At 43.6% G+C, this 21,007-nt stretch overlaps 1 protein-coding gene across 1 annotated transcript in view; it reads right to left on the reverse strand.

The window, feature by feature from the left end:
- Positions 1 to 21,007, reverse strand: part of KCNJ6 (potassium inwardly rectifying channel subfamily J member 6) — a 285,124-nt gene that overhangs the window by 83,650 nt on the left and 180,467 nt on the right. The window contains exon 3 of the mRNA XM_067739491.1: positions 7,892 to 8,812. Within this exon, the coding sequence (XP_067595592.1) occupies positions 7,892 to 8,812 (921 nt within the window). The remainder of the gene's footprint in view (positions 1 to 7,891; positions 8,813 to 21,007) is intronic.

The following is a 21,007-nucleotide window of genomic DNA, read 5'->3' on the forward strand; positions in this document are numbered from 1 at the left end:
CTCGGTCTAGGGGTTTTCAAAACCACTTGGGTACCTGTGGTAGATTGTATTATTTTGTTCTGAATTATTTATTCCAAGTCCCTGTGAGAGAATTACATTTCCCCATTCCATGGACATCAGGCACTGCCATACGACTTGCTATGACTAATAAATGGCAAGCAGAAGCGAGACGTTTCGTCATTTCTTTTTTCTCCCTGCCATGAGAATGCCTTGTCCTAAGTAGGCCTGCTCCTTTCGTCTGTATCTTGGAGTCAACAGGATGTGAACAGAGTTGCAACTGACATGTAATAGGAATGAGAAATAAACCTTTGTGCTTTAAGCCCTTGGAGGTGTTTGTTACTGCAACATGCCTAGCCAAACCAGACTGTACAGTATCTTTTCATTCTCAGTAAATAGAGAACAGTGGAATGGGCCATATAGAAATTCACATTTACTGTCCACTTTGTTGAAGGATATCTATACTTTCACGCAGAAGTATCTCTAAGGGCTTATTATGTAAATAAATATTCTTCAGTTGAATTAACAGCACAAAAATACATTCTCCAAATTGGGGCATCAGCTGACACCAGAGCATTCTTATAAAAACCTAGGAGGGGGATTGGGGACATAGAAATCTTGTTTTCAAATGCAGACTCTTGGTCCTGTCCTCCCTGAGCAGCTGCCTTAGAAGACTTGAGAATAATCTATATTCGTGTCCCCTTTGGGCAGAAATTATAATGATGAAATGTTACTATCTATAGGAATGCAAAGTCTATTCTGAGCCCAGTGATCCTCATTAATTCAGAGCTCATCATTCGTGGTAGGTAGCTGGGAAGAGGCCAGGCTGGCATTTACTCTCACGTTGTGAGTGTGCATTTCTTGCACTGGCTATCGCAGGTTGACATTTGCCATTTTGACTGTTCAGAGTGCCTTCTGAGGAGAGTCAGTTGTCATCGTGTGGAGATGCTAGCTGCACAGTCCCTGGAAACAGTGGAGCCAGTCCCTGGGACTGACCCTCCCAAATGCCTGGCTTCCCTCCTCCCTACTGCATTTCCCCCGTGCAGTCTGTGGGGGAAGGAATGATCTGATCTAACAGGATCCGTGAAGCTGAAAGGTCACCAACGTTGTAGGTACCGTTGTTGTTCCCATTTTAGAGAGGCAAAAGTGAGGCCTTAGAGAAGTTAAGCAAGACAGTGAATACGGCAACTGTGGTTTGAACCCAGGATTGCCTGACAGTATAAATGACACAAAGAAGTACAGATAAGCTGAGCTATGGCCAAGAGAGACTACTTTTGAAAGAGAGGAGTACTAAATAAGTAATAGAACAAACAAACTCACTTACAAAGTGAGTTGGTGTAAAACACAGGAGCAAGGGCATGCTTAACTGGGGAAGAAGCCCCTCTGGCTTCTGGCTGTTTAGCTATTTAGCAGAGGTGTGTGTGTGTGTGTGTGTGTGTGTGTGTGTGTGTGTGTGTGTGTGTGTTTCCATGTGTGAATAAGTTATATGGTTTTCCCCAATGATCATCTTCTGGTCATTAAAAATTGTCAGGTAGAACTGCTTCACTGGCATCATGCTGTCAGCACTCATATTACTGAATGCCCTGGGAAATAATAAAGCTCGATTTATTTAAGGATGCACTAATTAGAGGCTTCCCACTCTTTGATACTCATCTCTTAATCTGAATGGTGCAGTTTCTTCCCAACATGAGTACTGACTTCCGAGTTTGAGTCAGAGCTAACTTTTACATGCTAGTCTATTTTTTACCTTGGGTTTGAACTTTAAATTGTATATATTGTGTGGCCATTCCTGACTTCTACTGAACATCTATTTTATGAGCTCCTCACAGCCCATTTGGAGAAGGAAGAACAATGGATTTTCTGTTATTGATGTTTTAATAATGAAAAGTTTGATAATTATCCAGTATTTTTGTCTTTTCAACCACAATAGTCTATGGTGACCTCAATACACTGCTATCTAAGTTATGAGATCCTAAGTGCCTTCTAAATTAGGAGAAATGTTTCACAGAGGTATAATGTTTAACAGAGGTATAACGTTTAACAGGGTTACAGTCTCTTTCTTCTAGAGGGGTGGTGGAAAAGTATAAAATTCTATGTGTGCTCTACTGCATCCAGCCTCAGATGGTTAGGACCAGAACAGTGTCCCCAAACTGCTTAGAATCACAAAAAGTTTACCATATTTAGGGAGCAGGTATTATCAGTTTTTATCCAGTCACTGGCACTACTTAGGTGTATTACACTGAGGTAGGCATTTGGGAGGAAGCCCTGAATAGATCACCTGAACCTAATGCTTGAAGAAGAAAGGATGGTTGGATTTCTTGATGTTGATGAGTGGTAGATTTCCATCCAGGAAAAATAAATTCACATGTCTTTGAATTTTTTTAATTGCGCCTTATAGAGATTTACCACGAGATTTTCACCCAAGATCTTAGCATTCCAGATCTTATCAGTTAACTCTTTTCCTAGGCTAGGTAGTTGGGGTTACAACTCTTAAAAGAAAAATGGTAAATCTGGAGATAATGACTTGCCAGTGGAGAGACTAGCAGCTACCTATCTAAAGGGGAAAATAAGATTTGAAAAATACAATGGCTATGAAATATCATTAGTAGAAACAGCTTAAAAGTACTGTGATGCTAACCCTCAACCATCTTAGGTGAGAAATGCCACCTGTTCAAACTCTGTGATCTCTTATTCTCCTCTGTTATAGAGAAGTGGCATTTTGACTATGGCAAAGGAAAGCGGTTCTTGGAAATCAGATTTGACAGAACATTATATTCTTCCAGGAGTATTTTTGTAGACGGTGCTTATTGAATTTTGATTTCAGAACAGTTTTGTGGCAGATCTCATTTTAATATATGCTTGTTAAAAATTCATGTGAATGTAATAAAGAATTTTAAAATGAACTGATAACATTGGAGACCGAAAGAGAAGCCTTAAAGAAAAAGAGCTAAGGATGGGAGAAAAGAGAGCCTGTCTGCACGTTAAATACCAGTCATCTTTTTGGGTGCATGCTCTGCAGAATCTTCACGAACCAACAGCATTCATGATGCAAAGAGCACTGAACTTGGAGGCTGGACATCATCCGTGGTTTAGGGTTTCAAGGTCTTGCTCTGCCCGTAACTATCGCACCTTAGCCAACTCGCTAGTTTTGCTGGGCATCCATTTCCTCACCTGTAAAGTAATTAAGAGTAGGGCGAAGACTCTTGCAACTCAAAAATCCTGTGATGTGATTTATGTGACTAAGCTCTCCTCATGTGAATAAAGAACTGAGCTTTCCTGTGGGGAAGGATGGCTTGCCCTCACCTACTTCCGGTTTGCTTGCCTACTTCTGACACACACTCCCCCTCCTCCTTGGTAACCCGTAGATACTGACGTCTGGACAGTCAGCCCTGCTTCCTCATCTACAAAGTGTTATCTAGTATATCTTCACTAAGTTGGCTTCCTCCCACCCTCCACTTTCCCCAGCTTTCTTCGTAGTATATAAATATTTCAGAAACTCTCTTCTTTGAGAAAAACTTGAAAGATAAAAACCCCACAGGGATGGAAGGGGAGCTCATAGACTAAGGCTTGGAAGAGATCTCAGCCGATAACAGTGTGCTAACCTGATTTGGATTCAAACAGCAGATTTAAACAAAACTTAAAAAGACATTTATGAGAAAAATGGAAGTCAGAGCATTTAGTAGATATTGGATCTTAAGAAATGATCATTAATTGTTTTAGGTGTCATAACAGTGTTATAGTTATGTTTTTTAAATTAATTAATTTTATTTTATTTATTTTTGGCAGCATTGGGTCTTCGTTGCTGCACACAGGCTTTCTCCAGTTGCAGGAGGTGGGGCTACTCTTTGTTGCGGTGCGCAGCCTTCTCATCGCGGTGGCTTCTCTTGTTGTGGGGCACGGGCTCTAGGCGCATGGGCTTCAGCAGTTGTGGCACATGGGCTCAGTAGTTGTGGCTCATGGGCTAGAGCACAGGCTCAGTTGTTGTGGTGCACGGGCTTAGTTGCTCCGCAGCATGTGGGATCTTCCGGGAGCAGGGCTCGAACCCGTGTCCCCTGCATTGGCAGGCGGATTCTTAACCACTGCGCCACCGGGAAGCCCTACAGTTATGTTTTTAAAAGAGTCCTTATCTTTTAGAGACATATTGATATATTTGCAGATAAAATATGATGCTGGAGGGGCAGTTAGTGAGTGGGTGACACAGATGAAACAAGTTTGGCCATGAATTGACAATTATAGAAATTGAATGATGGGTACATGGGAGTTGATTATAGGATTTGGTCTACTTTTATATAAGTTTTATAGTTTCCATAATAAAAAAGGCAAAAAAAAGAGCTTAAAACAGATAATCAGCAAGGACCTACTGTATAGCACAGGAAACTCTACTCAATATTCTATAATAAACTATATGGAAAAAAAATCTGAAAAAGAAGAGGTATATGTATATGTATAACTGAATCACTTTGCCATACACCTGAAACTAACACAACATTGTGAATTGACTATACTCCGATATAAAATAAAAATTAAAAAAAAAAGCTTAATGGGATTCATTCTAAGGAGACATATTTGCTGAGGTGTTGGAAAGGGCTGCCTGTCATAGTTGCATAATCGTTGGGGGTAAATATGGAAGTTCATCAATCAGAAAGCCTATAGTGAGGAGCTGGCTGGCACCGGGCCCAGCTCTGTGTGGCTGTCATCTAGCCTCTATGCCAATTTGCCCTCTATAAATAGCAGTCTATATGAATGCTTTACTATTTAAGGCTCACTTGCCACAGCTGCTCGGCATGTTTGTTTACGTAGCTATGAACCCTCTGTAAACATCACTATCTCCAAATTGCCCCTGTGTCAGGAACATAAAGGGCCCCCTTTAAAAATATATTTATGGGATGAGACACGGCCAGTTCCCAGATGTCTGGGTGGCTGGTGTCAGAATTTTCCAGGGTTTGATTCATTTTCAAAAATAGAACCACATGACTGGAAGGTTCTTGAGAGGTGACACATCCCCCTGACTTGGGGCAGGACCAGACCGAAACCATCCACCAAGAACGTGGGTCTGTCTTTTGTGGGTGTGAGTCTGTCTTTTATGAGGCCAGAGAACTCACTGAATGAAGGACTGGGGCCAGGACCTGCAGAACATCAAAGGTGGGCAAGACTCACCTCCCGCCTTCAAGGAGCTTACTCCCGTTTTCTAAAGACGAGCCTGACCCTGAGTGATGTGACGAAGCAGACTTGGGGCAGCACAACTGGGGTGGGCCTATTATGTGTCAACCAGCTGGCCTGTGAGGGGCCTGAGCACCCGGTGGACTAAAGGACCTGCCGGGTCAGCCTACTGCGTGGTAGCTCGGATCCCCAGCAAATACCACGTTGGGGTCGCTGTGTGCCCACGACGTGCAAGACAGAAAGAGGGAGGGCATCGCATGGAGGTTGCAGTGGTGGCGATGGTGAGGCTCGTCCTTGAAAGAGGCATCCTAACTGAGGTCACTGAGAGTAGTTTCAGGTCAACTAAGTCATATTTGAAAGAAAGCATGAGTCAAGCAGAGGCCCCTTTGTGTCAGCTTGCGGTTTTCATGGTTCCTGATTTCCCATCTAGCCTTCCAATGAATAATTAGATCCTTGTGAATCTGTTTTCCTCAGGGTGCATTTGGTCCACATCTATTTTTTTCCTGTGGCTTTGATTCATTGAAACATTCCCCCCACCCCAAGGGCCTACTTAATACCCATAAATCCCAACTGTGCTTTTCATTCACAAAGAAAAAAAGTGTGCCTCGTTAAATTAAGAGATGAGATGTGCTGGAAAGACTGAACTCTACGAATCCTATCAGGAAAGGATCAAGACGTGTCCAGCTTCCAGACAAACCCAGAACTTTCTAGAACACTCTTTCCTCCACTTTCCAAAAATTAGAAAATTATTATTATTACCTTTAGAAAGTTAATAGTGGTTGCCTTTGATTCTTTTTTTGCTGGCAAGTACCCAGTTTTCTCTATGAAAGCAGTAGAAAGGCCACCGAATGCTCAGAGGTATCACTATTAACTACCAACAAAAGGATGTTCCCCTATTTGGAAAGGCTCAGTCATTACAAGCTATCTTCAGAAAGACACGGTCTGCCCCAGGGAGAATTCCGACTCACAGACATCACAAAGGTAAGTTGCTTATTCCGGACTGACTTATTTTTAGAGCTTGGGTTTTGATTTGAGGGAACACAGCTCCTGCAATTCGAAGCTCAGATTAACACCAGTAAACAGAGGGTACGTCTCCACTGGCTTTTGCTTCTTGAGCTCAGAGACGGAAGGAGAACAAGGCTTGTCCACTCCCCTCCTTTCTGTCCTATCCGGAGAGTTTATAGCGAGAAATCTAATATTAAAAGCGCATCATTAAGTGGTCAGTTTATGCTGCCAGAGACTGTATCTCAGTGGTTACCACTAGGGGGACCCAGAGTCCAGGTGCTTGGCCGAGGTGGGAGTAGTTTCTGGTCTGTGGGAAAATGACGGAGCTCTCTTATTGAGTTGGTTTCTCCCCGCCCTCCTCCCCCCTCCTTCCTCCTCCCTCCCCTCACACAACTATTGGCTCACGAGGGCACCCCAAAGTCAGGCTCAGGGTACAGATAGCCCAGTGCACATGTGCAGTACTTATTTATAATTTCACAATGATTATTTTTGTTTTAGATGTTCCTTTTGCCTTATGCAAAGGATCACACTTCATGCAAAGCCTTTTACTCACATTTTCATTGTTTGCTGCATTTTAAAAAACTATTGCAAAAGTTTTTACCACTATAAGAGAAATTTGTTAGAGGTAATGACTTTGCCTGTTGGGTCCAGGGAGGCTGAGACATGGGAGTAATGACTTTCATTTGACGGATGACTGAGGTCAGGTTATGGGTGGATGAAGAGTCTGGGGTCTGGCTGGTGGCCGTGCATTTTCAGATTGTGTAAACCTACTTGAGCCTCAAGTTGAAGATCTCAAAGCACAAGAAGGGCAGATTGTATAACTAAAAAGGATCCCAAGACTAATGACTCAGAAGAATAGTAAAGCAAAGCTTGAATTAGTGTTCTAGTTTATACTTTTCCCACAGGCACTATTGTTAGCTTAAGGCAGAGTTTATGGCTCTATTTCATAGAAAGTTACAGATAAATACAGGCAGAACCTCCTTTGCTCCTCGGATGTGTAACACGTATGGAAAGATATGAGTGAAGACTTCAATAAAAACAGACCATTTCTCTATTTTTAGAACAGATCATCTTTGTTAAAATACACCAGTAGTTAGCTGTTCAAAGCAGATGGGTCAATAGGATTATGATGAGTGGATATCAATATTTTTTCTTTCCTGTTAGAGTTATTTACTGGGTCTGCATTATTATATCTACAGGGGATTTGGCAGGTAGAGTATAGAGAAAAGATACCAAGTGCTCAACTGATATAAAAGAAAAAGCAAGGCTATGGGTCTTGCAAATGGCTCCCAAAGAACGGGCAAAATTGTATTTTTATTGAAGCAATTTGTCAGGCTTCCTTTGAAAGGCTTAACTTCTTCCTCCTGGCTTGGCAATAAATAACCTCAAGTATTTAATTTAAACAATGCTTTAAAACAATCTAAAAATTGCTTTAGAGAGAGATCAAATTTTAATTTAAGTAAATATTTGAAAATTTAAAATATATTAAGAGGTGTTTTAAAAAATTGTTTATTAATTTATTTTCCCAAGGGCTTTTGAAAAGCTAAATTGTTAGACTTTGTGGTGGACATACTTAAGGTTATAGGCCACATACTACTTCATGAATAAAGAGGTGGCGTCAATAGTGAGTGAGGTTCAGTTTTCCATATTTTGTCAAAAATAAGAATGTGAGGTTCAGTTTAAAATGAGCATTGATCCCACAGATACCCCCGGATGGAGCACACCTTACCTGTAGCTTCCACCATGCCTTCTAGGATGACCACGATTTCCAGTTCCTCTTTGGGCAGCTGGGCTTTGGAGATCTCCCAGAAAGGACTCTGTTGGTTAATTTCATGGCTAATGATGAGTGGTGACACCAGAAAGAGACGGTCATCGCCAGTGTAGTACCCTACGTTGATATCCGTCTGGTTCAAGGGGATGAACTCCCCCTCTGAGGTCTGTTTGGATTTGATCAACTTAGCTCTGATGGAAGCCTCCACGATGTGGGAATTCCTCAGATCCCCTACGCGAAACATCAGGCACAGTTTCCCATCCCTCATGGAAATCACTGCATGGGTGGAAAAAACCAGGGTCTCTGCCCTCTTCTTGGGTTGAGATATTTTTACAAACATGCATCCCACCATGAATGCATTGACAATGGACCCCAAAACAGATTGGATTAAGAGGAGAATAATTCCCTCTGGGCACTTGTCCGTGATGACCCGATAGCCATAACCAATGGTGGTTTCTGTCTCTATGGAGAATAAAAAAGCAGAGACGAACCCATTGAGGTTGGTGACGCAAGGAGTCCATGAAGGGTCCTCTATGTGGTCCATGTCTCCTCGGATGTATGCAATTAGCCACCAGATCATTCCAAAAAAGAGCCACGTCACTGTGTAAACCATGACGAAAATCAACAGGTTGAATCTCCACTTGAGGTCTACTAAGGTGGTGAAGATATCGGTCAGGTAGCGATAGGTCTCCCTCACGTTGCCATGGTGGACGTTGCACTTTCCATCTTTCCGCACATACCTCTGGATTTTCCTTTTGGTCCGGTCTCGGCTGATGTGTCTTGGCAGGTCGTCCCTGGCCTGCTTAGGCAACTTTGGCTGGTGAATGGCCACAGGGCTCTCAACATCCTGGTCCATGGAGTCACCCTCCAGGACGTTAGCTGGTGGTTTGGAAAAAAGAAAAGAAAAACTGAATGAAAAGCTGGCTCTTTGGAGGTCATGGAAATCCCACTGTGGATGGAATATGGTAGGAAACCATCATTTGACCATTTGTGTAGCTATTAACAGTGTAGATGAAGTCTTTTTTGGGGGGTGTCATCTGAATGGGTTGCCTTGGACTCCTGGCCTCTGTGATCTAGCTTGTGTAAGGACTTCACCACCCTTCTCACAGGGACAGAGCTTAACTGCTGTGAAATTGTCTCCCTGCCAGCAAGTTCTAAGAGTCAGCTTTCACAGTGGGATGTGTCCGCATTCTCTCTGAGATGCTGTGGTATGTGAGAGGCAGTGCACTCTGGATAAAGAAATGTTTAGATTCAGACAGTATTGGGTCTACCACTCAGCAACTGTGGGCTCCTGGTCATGCTATCAGTTATGGACCAAACTGCACCTCCACTCCATCCCCAAATATGTTGAAGCCCTAACCCCCAGTGTGACTGTATTTGGAGAGGGGGCTTTAAGGACATAATTAAGGTTAAATGAGGTCAGAAGGGTGGAGCCCTGATCCAAGAGGATGAGACACCAGGGGTGTGCACACAGAGGAAAGGCCACGTGAGGACACAGTGAGAATACAGCTGTCTGTAAGCCAGGAAGAAAGGTCCTTCCAAACCAACCGAGGTCACCAGAAACCAACCTTGTTGGCACCTTGATCTTAAACTTCCAGCCCCCAGAACGGTAAGAAAATAAATTGCTGTTGTTTAAGCCTCCCAGTCTGTAGTATTCTGTTATGGCAGCCTGAGTAGAACAATAGACTGTTAAAATTCACTGATTGATCCTCAGTTTTCACATTTACAAAATGGTAATCATGATAGCCAATTCACAGGGTTGTTATAAAGTTAACATGTGCATTATATGTGCCTGCATGGAACAGACATGTAATAAACATTCTTTTGTAATAAGTTGTTCCTTTGCCACTCTCCTTATATTTAGGGGCAAGAATTTTGAGGGAACTCTTTAAGGTGTCAGTCAAATTTCAGTTTAAAAGAAATTCTGGATTTTATTGGTAAGTATGCATGCCTTTTACCCTAATGGTTGACGCAATGCCAAGGTTAAAAAACGTGTGGGGGAAATGTTCTCTCTCTTTCTATGTGTTTACACATTTCATTTGGTTTCTGCCTCAACATTTAACATCTGCAGTTTTGGCTTGCGGTTATTTTATTCCTCACGGCCTTCATAATTAATGCATCGGTACAATCATTTGATGACGAAGCATTAGGAAAACTCTCCCGGAATCCGAGTGCAAAGGGACATTTGGAACTGATGCTGCTGTGAAATACATATAAACCACTGTATGAAATTACTTGTTTAGCCAATAATTTCAAAGCTTTCTGAAAGTTTTATAAGCAGTTTCTTCCCTCAGGCTTTTATTCTGTGTCATTTGACTTTGCCATGCATTTTCTCCCTTTGGTTAAGGGAGAAACACAGTCCGTTGAGAAAAAACGTTTATCTGAATAAGAAAACAGCTGGGGATGGGACTTGTGTGGTACCAACTTAACTTATGGATTAACCTTGCTCATGGTTGGATAGTTTCCTTCATTATCAATCCCATAGATCCAGTTTTAGACTTCAGTACAAGGAAGAGGCAGCATTTGGTCTGCAAGCTTGATGTTTGGTCCGATAGCTTTGACTTTAGATCACTACCCTCAGTAACTCTTCATTTGTAAATAAAACCTTGCTTTTATTTCAAAGCAGATACCAGGACAGGAGTCGAAGGAAGCAGCTGAGAGTGGGACAGGATGGAGGGGGTTGGGGTATCTGGATGGAGGTCACGGAGAACGTCCCTGCTCACTGCAGGCACCCCTGGCAAGGTGGGATGTTTGTGGCCCAGGGGGCCGCATGTCCGAGCTCTCGCTGCTAAGTTTGCCCTGAGAGGGAATCTCTAAGTGTGACTTCACGTGGGCTGAATTCAGCTCAGGATCGGCCAGCGTGGAGCGGCCTTGTCTGCAGAGCTGCAGTGTGGTCTGGCTCTGGCCCAGGTGAGGAGCTCGCTGCCTGTGCAGAATCACCCTGGGTTCTTGTTTCCACGGGGTGGGAAGTGGAAGAGGGGGGTTTGTCTGAATAGCTGACTCCCAACAGTCTTCTGCCATCTTCCATGCTTTAACATTTCATGGAGGCAACCTACACATACCCCAGCCCCCTGTGTGAAGCTGTTTTCTGCATTTTCTGGCTCAGTTGTAACCTTCCTGTCTGAAGGGTTAATGGAGGAGTAGAGATAAGTGCTCTGGACAGTCTCGGGAGCCTGCCAGTTGATCCTCCAAATCCATTTTTTTCCTTTTCCTAGCTCAGGACTGGACCACATTTCCCGGCCTGCTTTGCATTGAGGAGTGGCCACGTGCCGAGTCCTGGCCCATCAGGAGTGGGTGTGCCCTTCTGGACCAAGGCCTGAAATAGTGGGTGTGTCCCCTCCTATGCCCTTGCCCCTTCTACAAGGGATGATGGAGTCATGAGGTGGAGGGGCCTGGGTTCCCAGCTGGTGGCAGAGAGCTGCCATCCAACTAGAAACAAGAAAAAAAAATTGCGTTTGAGCAGCTATGTATTTTGTGTCTGTTATCAAATTGAGCCTTCTGTCTAATTTTATGGGCAGCAGTATTGACACGGATAAGCAGACAGAAGAGTTCTCAGGGGGCTAGTGTGGGAAAGAGCAGGGAGAGGGGAAGAGAGTGAAGATGGGGTGTTTGGGTTTGGTGTTGTTGAAAAGAAACAGGGATCCAAAAATGGAGTCACTTGTGCTAAGCTCTACATCAGTCAATGGGGACTGAATACCTATCCAGGTTCAGTCCCTCCCAGGGATGTGACCTTTTACCAGTCAGTCTGGAATTTTCTGGCCACAGATGAGGTAGCCTACCACACAGACCCCTGCCTTCCCCCAAGGCAAGTGACCTTGCTTGAAATAATCCTCAATTGTTTATGACTTCCTGTCCCATCCCCTTTAGGCCTTTAAAAACCATCCATTTTGTACAGGACCCCTCCTGTCTGTTTGCTAGATGGGATGCTGCCTGATTCATGAATTGTTGAATAAAGCCAATTTTTTCTTCAAATGTACTCAGTTGAATTTTGTTTTCTAACATTGTCTTTTGAGAAATAAAACATTGCCAGCCATATCAGTAAACAAAGGATGTCAGAGTCATCAGCAATTGCAGCCCTCCAATGGTGAGCTGGTGAGCGCTGAGGGAACTCAGGGAGGAAACAAAGAATACCTGCCATCTAGCAGCCAGCAGACTGTGGCCACTCCCCATGGTGAGGCTTGAGGAAAGTGTGGGTGTGAAAACACAGGGTATTGGCCCCATAGCTGAGGTTCATATCAAAAGAATGGTTTCAGTGAGCCTAGACGCTTGCATTTTCCTATGCATAGAAAAGCACTAAATTCCTTAATTTGAGATACCTAACTTTCTTTTATTAACAGTAATCTTTTGTTCCTACTACCCGCCCTTTGCTGTAAAACTCCTGTATCTCCTAGCGCCCCCCTCACCTCCTCAGAGCAGTTGTCTGAGGGTTACTTGAGATGCTGCCTCCCAGGCTTGAAGTCCTCAGTGTATCTGCTGAATAAAACATAACTCTCAACTCTTAGGTGTGCATATACTTTTTTTTTAGCCGACACTAATGAACTAGCATGTGGTTAATTGAATGTCTGTGTTTTGTGTCAGGGAAAAAATATCAATGTATATGCTACTTAAGTGCCTTTTAAAAACAAACAAAAATGGAAGCAAACAAAGAAAGCTGAATGTCCCAGGGAGTATGGTGGAAAGGTGTCTTTGGAGTGGGGGAGAACAATGACTCTATATGGGATCTGTTTCTTTTACTTTAACCTTTGTATTCTGGTGCTTTTGCTACAAGTTAAGAATGTTGCCTATAGCCTGAAATATACAGGATAGCCCATTCTCAAGGCTCTGACCTTTAAAAGTGTAACACTTTTCCATTCATGAGATAAAAAGTTGCAGAACAGAGGATAACTGTCTTGTTGGAGGTTTATAGGAACATCATGACTGGACCTACCTGAATAGCTGCAATAACAAAGGCTTCCGACACCAAGAAGTCTGCAACAACCAACTACACCCCCTCCCTCTTTAGTACAAAAGAAGCCTGAATTCTAACTTGGGTAGGACTGTTCTTTGGGACACTAGTCCGCCATCTTCTCAGTCTGCTGGCTTTCTGAATAAAGTCGTTATTCATTGCCCCAACAGCTCAGCTCTTGATTTATCAGCCTGTCCTGCGGCAAGCAGTACGAGCTTGGACTTGGTAACAGCCTCAGAGGCACCACTGCAGGTGAGGCAGTGGGTGCACGTGAGATGCATCCAAGGGAAGATGGGGAGGTAAGCTGGGCCTCCCACTTGACAGTGGCTGGCGGGGAACAGGCAGAGTTGAGAAATCAAAAAAGCCAATGAAATGTGAGAGTACCTGGAGAGTAGAGGAGACTGAAGTAGGAGTCTCAAGGGGCAGAAGAGGTGAGGCCAGCAAGGAGAAGAGGTGGGGTGTGGAGTGGGCAGAAGAAGGCAGCACAGCCTCCAGGCCTTGCCCAGAGCAGTGTCAGGGAGCCCTGGACTGGGGAGAGGGCCATTCCAGGTCTGAGCTGTGAGCGTGCTTCAGCACCCGGGCAGGAATGCAAATGCGCGTGCGGGGGGGTGGGGTGGGGTGGGGTGGGGTGGGGGGTGGGGTGGAAATACAGAAGGGAATGTTGATTATCTAGCTCTTAACGTTTCTTTCTTTCTTGGAATCCCAGGTGTGAATTTGACCGGGTGATGTGAATTGCATTTGCAAGAGCATTTGAGCTGCTCGGCGTGGGGAGCTGCAGCTGCTGTTGGGAAAGCAGACAAACCTACCTGCCTTCCGGCACAGCCGGGGACACAAACGACTTCCCACCCCACCCCCTCTCGACCCCCACCGCCTCTCAGGAGCTTGCCCTGGGCCCCCAGCCATGCGCATGTGCATCAGAGTCCCGGTGAGACCCGCCACCCTGGTCCTTCAGCATCGTGCACGTGGCTTGACCAGAGATAATGTATAGGAACTCTCTGCCAACTGTGAAGTGCTGTACAGCGTGCAAAAGGACGGGAGGAACGGCGCCAAGGATCTTGATGATTTACTTAACCTGAGTTATTTTGGTTTAGAGTAAATGTGACTGTGTGTGAAAAAGCCGCTCTCCCGCCCCCCTCTACCCCCATGTTCTTTTTCTTTCTATTAGAAAGATGACCAATTTACATAAAACTAGGTAAGGTGCAAAATAGCCTGGTGTTGAACTTTAACCTCAAAGAAATAACATGTGACTGAGTTACAAACTGGAAAGGACCTGATCCCAGAATTACCGGAAGCACCTCGAATTTGGGGGGCACCGCTTGTGGAGAGAAGGCTGCCGTGAATAGATGCTCTCCTGATGGGAAATTCTACATTGAAAATTGTATACGAATTCTATGGGCGAAACTTACAGTGTCTAAGAAAATGTCCGAAGAGCACTTCAAGAATTTTTAGTATCGTGGGGGAAAAACCCAATGGAAAAACGGGATGGATCTCAAACGCACAGGAAAAATCAAAGACTGGAAGGAAATGCACACATGTTAATAGGGAACTTCTGAGAGGGGGGCTATGGGTGCTTTTAATTTTCCTCTTAAACATTCTGATTTTTCCAAATTTTCCAGAATGACTTTATATTCCTTTTACCATCATAAAGAAAAAAAGATATTTTCTAACAAAACCTTGAGACTCTCCTGGCATGTGATCGATGGAATTTAGCACATAGAAGCTAAATAATTATCAAGTACTTGATCTGAAGGTGTTCCGTCCCATATATCTGGTAACTTAGAAATGGAGAGATTTGTTTCACATGACTCTAAGAAAATCATAAGTAACCCCCATGGGGTGCTTGTGGGCAGAGGAGTGGTGGGCGTATACAGAATGCCTGCAGGTCTGAGACCACTGGAGGCCCCCAGTGGAGTGTAGATTAGAGGCAAGGTTCTGCAAACTTTTTCTGCAAAGGGCCGATAGTAAACAGTTTAGACTTTGCAAGCAAGCAACACGTCTCTGTTGCATACTCTTTTGTTTTTTGAAAGACTTTTTACAATGCTTTAAAAATGTAAAATTATTCTTAGCTCATGGGCAGCACAGAAGGAGGCTGCAGCCTGGATCTGACTCCCTGGGCTGTCATTTGCTGACCTCTGGGTTAGAGGCATGCTGGTAAGAAGAAATGGCTAGCTGCTGGATTAAGGGAGCAGCCATGAGGGTGAAGAGGGGGCAGTGGATTGGGGGCTGAATAAGAAGCAAAACTAAAATAATTTGGAGATTAGAGACTGCGGAGGGGTGTGGGCAGGAGAATGGGGGATGACAGGATGGTTGAGACCAGAAGGCAGAGGATGATGTGGTGTGGGCAGGTTTAGTTTCAAGTGTCTGCTCTCTCCTATGGGCTGAAGCTTATCAGTGACCTGGACCGAGCTCTAGATTTGGAGGTTGTTAGCACATGTGCATGGAAGTGTAACTATGGGCATGGGTGAAAGTTCTTCTGGAGGCTGTGGAGTAAGTAGAGGATATAGAAGACAGGATTCTGGAAAACAATTACAATATGAAGCCAGAAGTAGAGAACCCAGAGCGGGTGCTGAGGAAGGAATGAGAGATGTGAGGAGAAGAGGGAGGGCAGGCAGGTAGCCAGGTGGCAGGTGGAACTGGAGTCTTAGGGGGGCAAAGGGGGCATTTGGCACACACTGTAGGGACAACTGGAAGAAAAATGATGCATCCCTTCCCTCTTCCTTATATCAGAATAAATTCCAAGTGGATCAAAGATCTAAGTACAAAAAAATAAAAACTACAGAAGGAGTAGAAGATTTGAATGTTTTTATAGTTCTCCGAGTTGAGAAAGCCTTTCTAATCGTAAGAGGAATCCAGAAACTATCTTGGAATGCTGGTATTTTTGTCAATATAAAAATTATAAATGTTTGTAAAAAAAAAGCAAGAAGACAAACCACAAAAAATATTTTCACACATCACATATATATTTCTGATTTACAAAAGCAATAAATACCCCCGTAGAAAAATCCGATCAAAGGAAATGAATATGGAGTTTATAAGAGAAGAAATACTCGGAGCTGAAAAGCATATGCTCAACCATGGCAAAGTAAAAGCAGTACAAATATAATAACATTTTTTTACTCTAAAGTTAGTAACATTAAAAATAAACCATAAATACAGCATGTGGAGTATATGTGTTGAGGGGCAGTGGAATTGTGAACGTGCATGTATTATCAGATGTGTAAACTGGCAAAGTCTTCCTGGAGGAGAGAGTGACAGTAGGTCTCACAATTTAGAAATGATTAGATGCCTCGTATTAGCAATTCTGGATCTAGACATTTATCCTAAGAAAATAATTTTACCAACATTTATCTATTGTAGGCAGGGGATATTGCAGCCTCAGTTATAATAGTTAAAAATTAGAAACAACTTAAATGTCTATCCACAGAGCACTAGTTAAACATATTGTTGCAGCTCTAATCAATGGAATATTGTGCAGTTATTAAATATGATTTCCCAATGTTTTGGGGTCTTCAACTCTTTGTGGAAGAATCACCTTCTTAATGAGGACATTTACCTCCTCTTAAAAATCTCAGTCACTTCCTTCAGGTCCTCACATCTCTCCTCCTTATGCTACTGTTTACTTTTTCTGTAGCACTTTTCACCTTCCAGCATGAAAGAGTTTATTTATTGTGTTTATTTTTTATTGTCTGTTGCCACTGTCAGAAAGGAAGTTCCTGGGTAGAGATCTCTATGTGTTTTATCTACTGATGGATCTCAGGCTCTGGAAAAAGTGCCTGACACAGAGCAAGCCCCAGCACCTATTTATTGAATGAATGAATATGTGTTTATCAACCTGGCAGGTTGTCCATGCCATAGCGTTAAGTGAAAAAACAGAATAAAACATATAGTTTACTTTGCATATATTGCCTTTTTGCATTAGTGAGTGTGTGTAGAAGAATGTCCTCCAAAATGATCATTGGGATCAATCTCTGAGCTGTAAGTTTGTTGGTGTTTTTGCTTTCTTTCAATTTTTTTATGTTTAAACTTTCTGTTAATAGTTCTATCATCTAAAAAATCAGTAGGCAATATAAAGCTATTTCTGTTCTAAATAAACAAAACAAATTCTGCGTACAGCTACTGAGTCATGTCCACTGGGCTTGGCACCTGGGATTTACTAGTGTAGTGTGCTGAACCTTGTCCCACCCCCAAATTCATGTCCACCGGAACCTCAGAATGTGACCTTATTTGACAGTAGAGTCTTTGCAGATGTAATTAAGATAAGGATCAAGATGAGATCATACTGGAGTAGGGTGTGCCCCAAATCCAGTTAAAACATCTTCATATGACACAGAAAAGGACAGACAGAGGCACAGAGAAGGCCATGTGATGGCAAAGGCAGGGAGTGGAGTGATGTGGTCACAAGCCAATGAACACCTGGAACCCCTGGAAGCTGAGAGGCAAGGCAGGATTCTTCCCTAGAGCTTTTGGAGGGAGAATGGTCCTGCTGAAGCCTTAATTTCAGACTCTGACCTCCAGAACTGTGAGAGGACACACTTCTGTTGTTTTAAGCCCCCCACTTTGTGGCAACTTGTTGTGACAGCCAAGGAAACTAATACAGTTGGTGACTTTGAACCTGGGGAGTTTTTAACACCTTTGCATCCTGAGAAGAAGCTGAAGCGGAGAGGCTGACCCGACAAGGAAGGGGGGAGTGTGGGAGTGAGGGGTCTGGTGGAATGGAAGTCAACACATAGTGCTGTCAAGAGCAAGGGTGGGGGGATGGGCGCGTACAGAAAAAGGGATGAAGCTTCCTCCTGAAAGGTTAAGTGTGGTATGAGGAGGAAAGGAGAAAGATGGGAAGGGAATATTGGTGACATCTGTCTCAGGCTCTGTGTCATGGAGGAGCTTCAGATGGGCTCATTTTCCAGTGTGAATTGCAAGAAATCTGTACTTCAGCAGACTCATTGAATTGAATCTGCATCTCACAATGCAAATAACTGAACTCTGCATAATCACAGATCAGCCAAAGGTGTCCCCATCCTTACTGGTCAAGAAAAGCACATGTAAACAGATACCTGTACACTCCTGTTCATGGCAACATTCGTCACAATAGCCAAAAGGTGGAAGACATCTAAGTGTCCATCAACAGATGAATAGATAAGCAAAATGTGGTCTATACATACAATGAAACATTATTCAGCCTTAAAAAGGCTACAACATGGATAAACCTTGAGGACATTATGTGAAGTGAAATAAAGTCACAAAAGGACAAATATTGTATGATTTCACTTATATGAGGTCCCTTGAGTAGTCAAATCCTTAGAGACAGAAATACGAATGGCGGTTACCAGGGGCTGGGGGAGGAGGGAATGGGGAGTTAGGGTTTAATAGGTATGGAGTTTCAGTTTGGGAAGATCATGAGCTCTGTAGATGGATGATGGTGTTGGTTGCGCAACAATATGAATGTACTTAATGCCACAGAACTGTAGATTCTACAGAATGGTTGGAACGGTAAATTCTATGTTATATGCATTTTACCACAATAAAAAAGTAAATTGTGTTAACAAAAAGAAAAGCATGTCTATATGTCTATTTTCTTTTTTTTTGCGGTACGCGGGTCTCTCACTGTTGTGGCCTCTCCCGTTGCGGAGCACAGGCTCCGGACGCGCAGGCTCAGTGGCCATGGCTCACGGCCTAGCTGCTCCGCGGCATGTGGGATCTTCCCGGACCAGGGCACGAACCCGTGTCCCCTGCATCGGCAGGCGGACTCTCAACCACTGCGCCACCAGGGAAGCCCAGTGTATCTATTTTCTAAACGAGAGGGGAAGATTAGCTTCTAAGATGCTTTCTTGTCTTACTTCAGGAAAAAGTTTACAAACAGCAGTAATGAATTACAGGTGATGATGCTCCAGACAGAGGACAGGGTGGGGTTTTCCTGTTATATTCATGCCTGCATTTTTCCACTGAGGCTCCCATTGACGACTGGAACACATTTGAGAGAAAATTCAGAGCTGTAGTTACAAGTGGTGCTTAAAGCTCAAAGTCAATAGTTTGCCTCTGGCCCCTTGTCCTGATGCTTGTCGTTTTGCATAAGTCCTTGTGTGAAGAGTCTCCTTCCTTGGGGGCTGGTGGTGATGCCTGCCACTGATGTCTGATGTGTCGTAGGGAGGTGAAGTCGCTTTTATTTGTCCTGTACCTTGAGCTGTTGTAACTATGGGAGACCATTATAATAATCAGAAATTCTGACAGACTGGAAAGTTTAAAGTCATAGGTGTGTGTGTGTGGCAGAACGGCTACTACGTTCCACTGGGAATATGTGACAGAAACTAAAGGGCAAATGTTCCTATTAAAAATCGTAGCTTGGGGGCTCCACAACATGAACCTAAATTTAGAATGTCTAGTACCCACTGCCAGGTCAGAGGACTAACCCTGGCTGCTGTGCACGTGGATATGACTTTGTACAAGGTGCAAGTTCAGTGCTCAAAGGAGGGAAATGACAGGTCACTTTGGACAGATCAGAGGAGACCAACATTCAATACCATGATTTCTCTTCTCATTGGATTTCAAGAATCTGAACCTTGGATAGTGAGAACCAGTAAGAACCTCTCAGGACCACTGCATACAGTTGTGTAGGTTGTGCACTGCACAAGGGTGTCCAGAGGAGGGGAGCAAGATGACTGAGATCCAGTCAGTGATTTGCGTGCCTAGCTAGCACTTCTCGAACTCTGGGCATCATTTATTTTGTCCTCCTCCTTTTTAAATTAAAATTTTTTTATTGAAGTATAGTTGATGTATAATATTCTGTAAGTCACAGATGTGCAATATAATGATTCACATTTTTTAAAGGTTATATTCCAGTTATTATAAAATATTGGCTATATTCCTTGTGTTGTACAATATATCCTTGTAACTTATACCTAATAGTTTGTACCTGTTAATCCTCTACCCGTATGTTGCTCCTCCCCGCCTTTCCTCTCCCCACTGGTAACCAGCGGTTTGTTCTCTATGTCTGTGAGTCTGCTTCTTTTCTGTTATATTCACTAGTTTGTTGTATTTTTTAGATTCCACATGTAAGTGATACCATACAGCATTTGTCGTTCTCTTTCTGACTTATTTCACTTAATATAATGCTCCTCAAGTCCATCCATGTTGCTGCAAATGACAAAATTTCATTCTCTTTTCATTACACAGGAAGAAAGTGAGGCCCCAGGAAGCCAACTGACTTGCAAGGAGGCAGAGCCAGAGTGAGCTCTGAGTCCATGGATTCCAGTCTAAGTTTTCCCACCTTCCCTGTTCTCTGAAGATGGGGCTGCCTCAGGTTTTCCCATTCTTCAGAGACCTTGGACTTGGCGGTTCCCTTCTGGAGTGAAAATTCCTCTACTCTTTCTCTCCTGATGAGTCCAGTGCGTGCCTTCGCCTCAGCCAGACCTGAGGCATCTCTGTTGGGCTGCTCACCAGCTGGGGGGCTTCAAGCTACAGGTTCTTTATTTGTAAAATGGCCTTGCTGGGTTGATGGGAGAATGAAATGACATAATTGCATTGGGCAGTGTGGCCTGGGACAAGGCACTGGGCTTTGGCAGCAGGCAGGCCTGTCTGGGACACTGCTTTCCCACCTCCAATCCGTGTGCATTTGCTCAGGGCGCTTCAGTCTCTGAGTGTCCGTTTCCTCAGTTATAAAATGAGAATCATAAGACCTACTTTGCTGGGTTACTGTGAAAAAGAAATAAATCACCTGGTCCGTAGCAGACATTGAACAAATGGTTACAAGTTATGGTAGTGTCTGGGTTGAAGAAGATACCCAATTTGTAGCTATATTAATCACAATTTTTATAAGCTCAACACTGTCTTGGAAACTGTGAGAAATTCAGATGCAATCCAAGACACAGATGGGTAGACCCATCTGGAAGCGAAGAACCTGCTTGGTGATGTGAGACGCGCACACTGTCCCATATCAATGTGAGTTGCACTCTACACGGTGGATGAGAGACTAAGAATTTGCCAGCATGTCAGAGACAGGGGTAGGCCGTGGCTGGGCTAATTAGCAAAGGCATCTTGAAGGAGGTGGGAAATGAAAGCCAACCTTTAATGAGCATATACTATGTGCCACGTACTGGGTGGGGCACCATAGCCACCAGGAAATGTTGACCCACCCT

The sequence above is a fragment of the Pseudorca crassidens genome, chromosome 5 (assembly GCF_039906515.1).
Source record: "Pseudorca crassidens isolate mPseCra1 chromosome 5, mPseCra1.hap1, whole genome shotgun sequence".
Lineage (NCBI taxonomy): Eukaryota > Metazoa > Chordata > Mammalia > Artiodactyla > Delphinidae > Pseudorca > Pseudorca crassidens.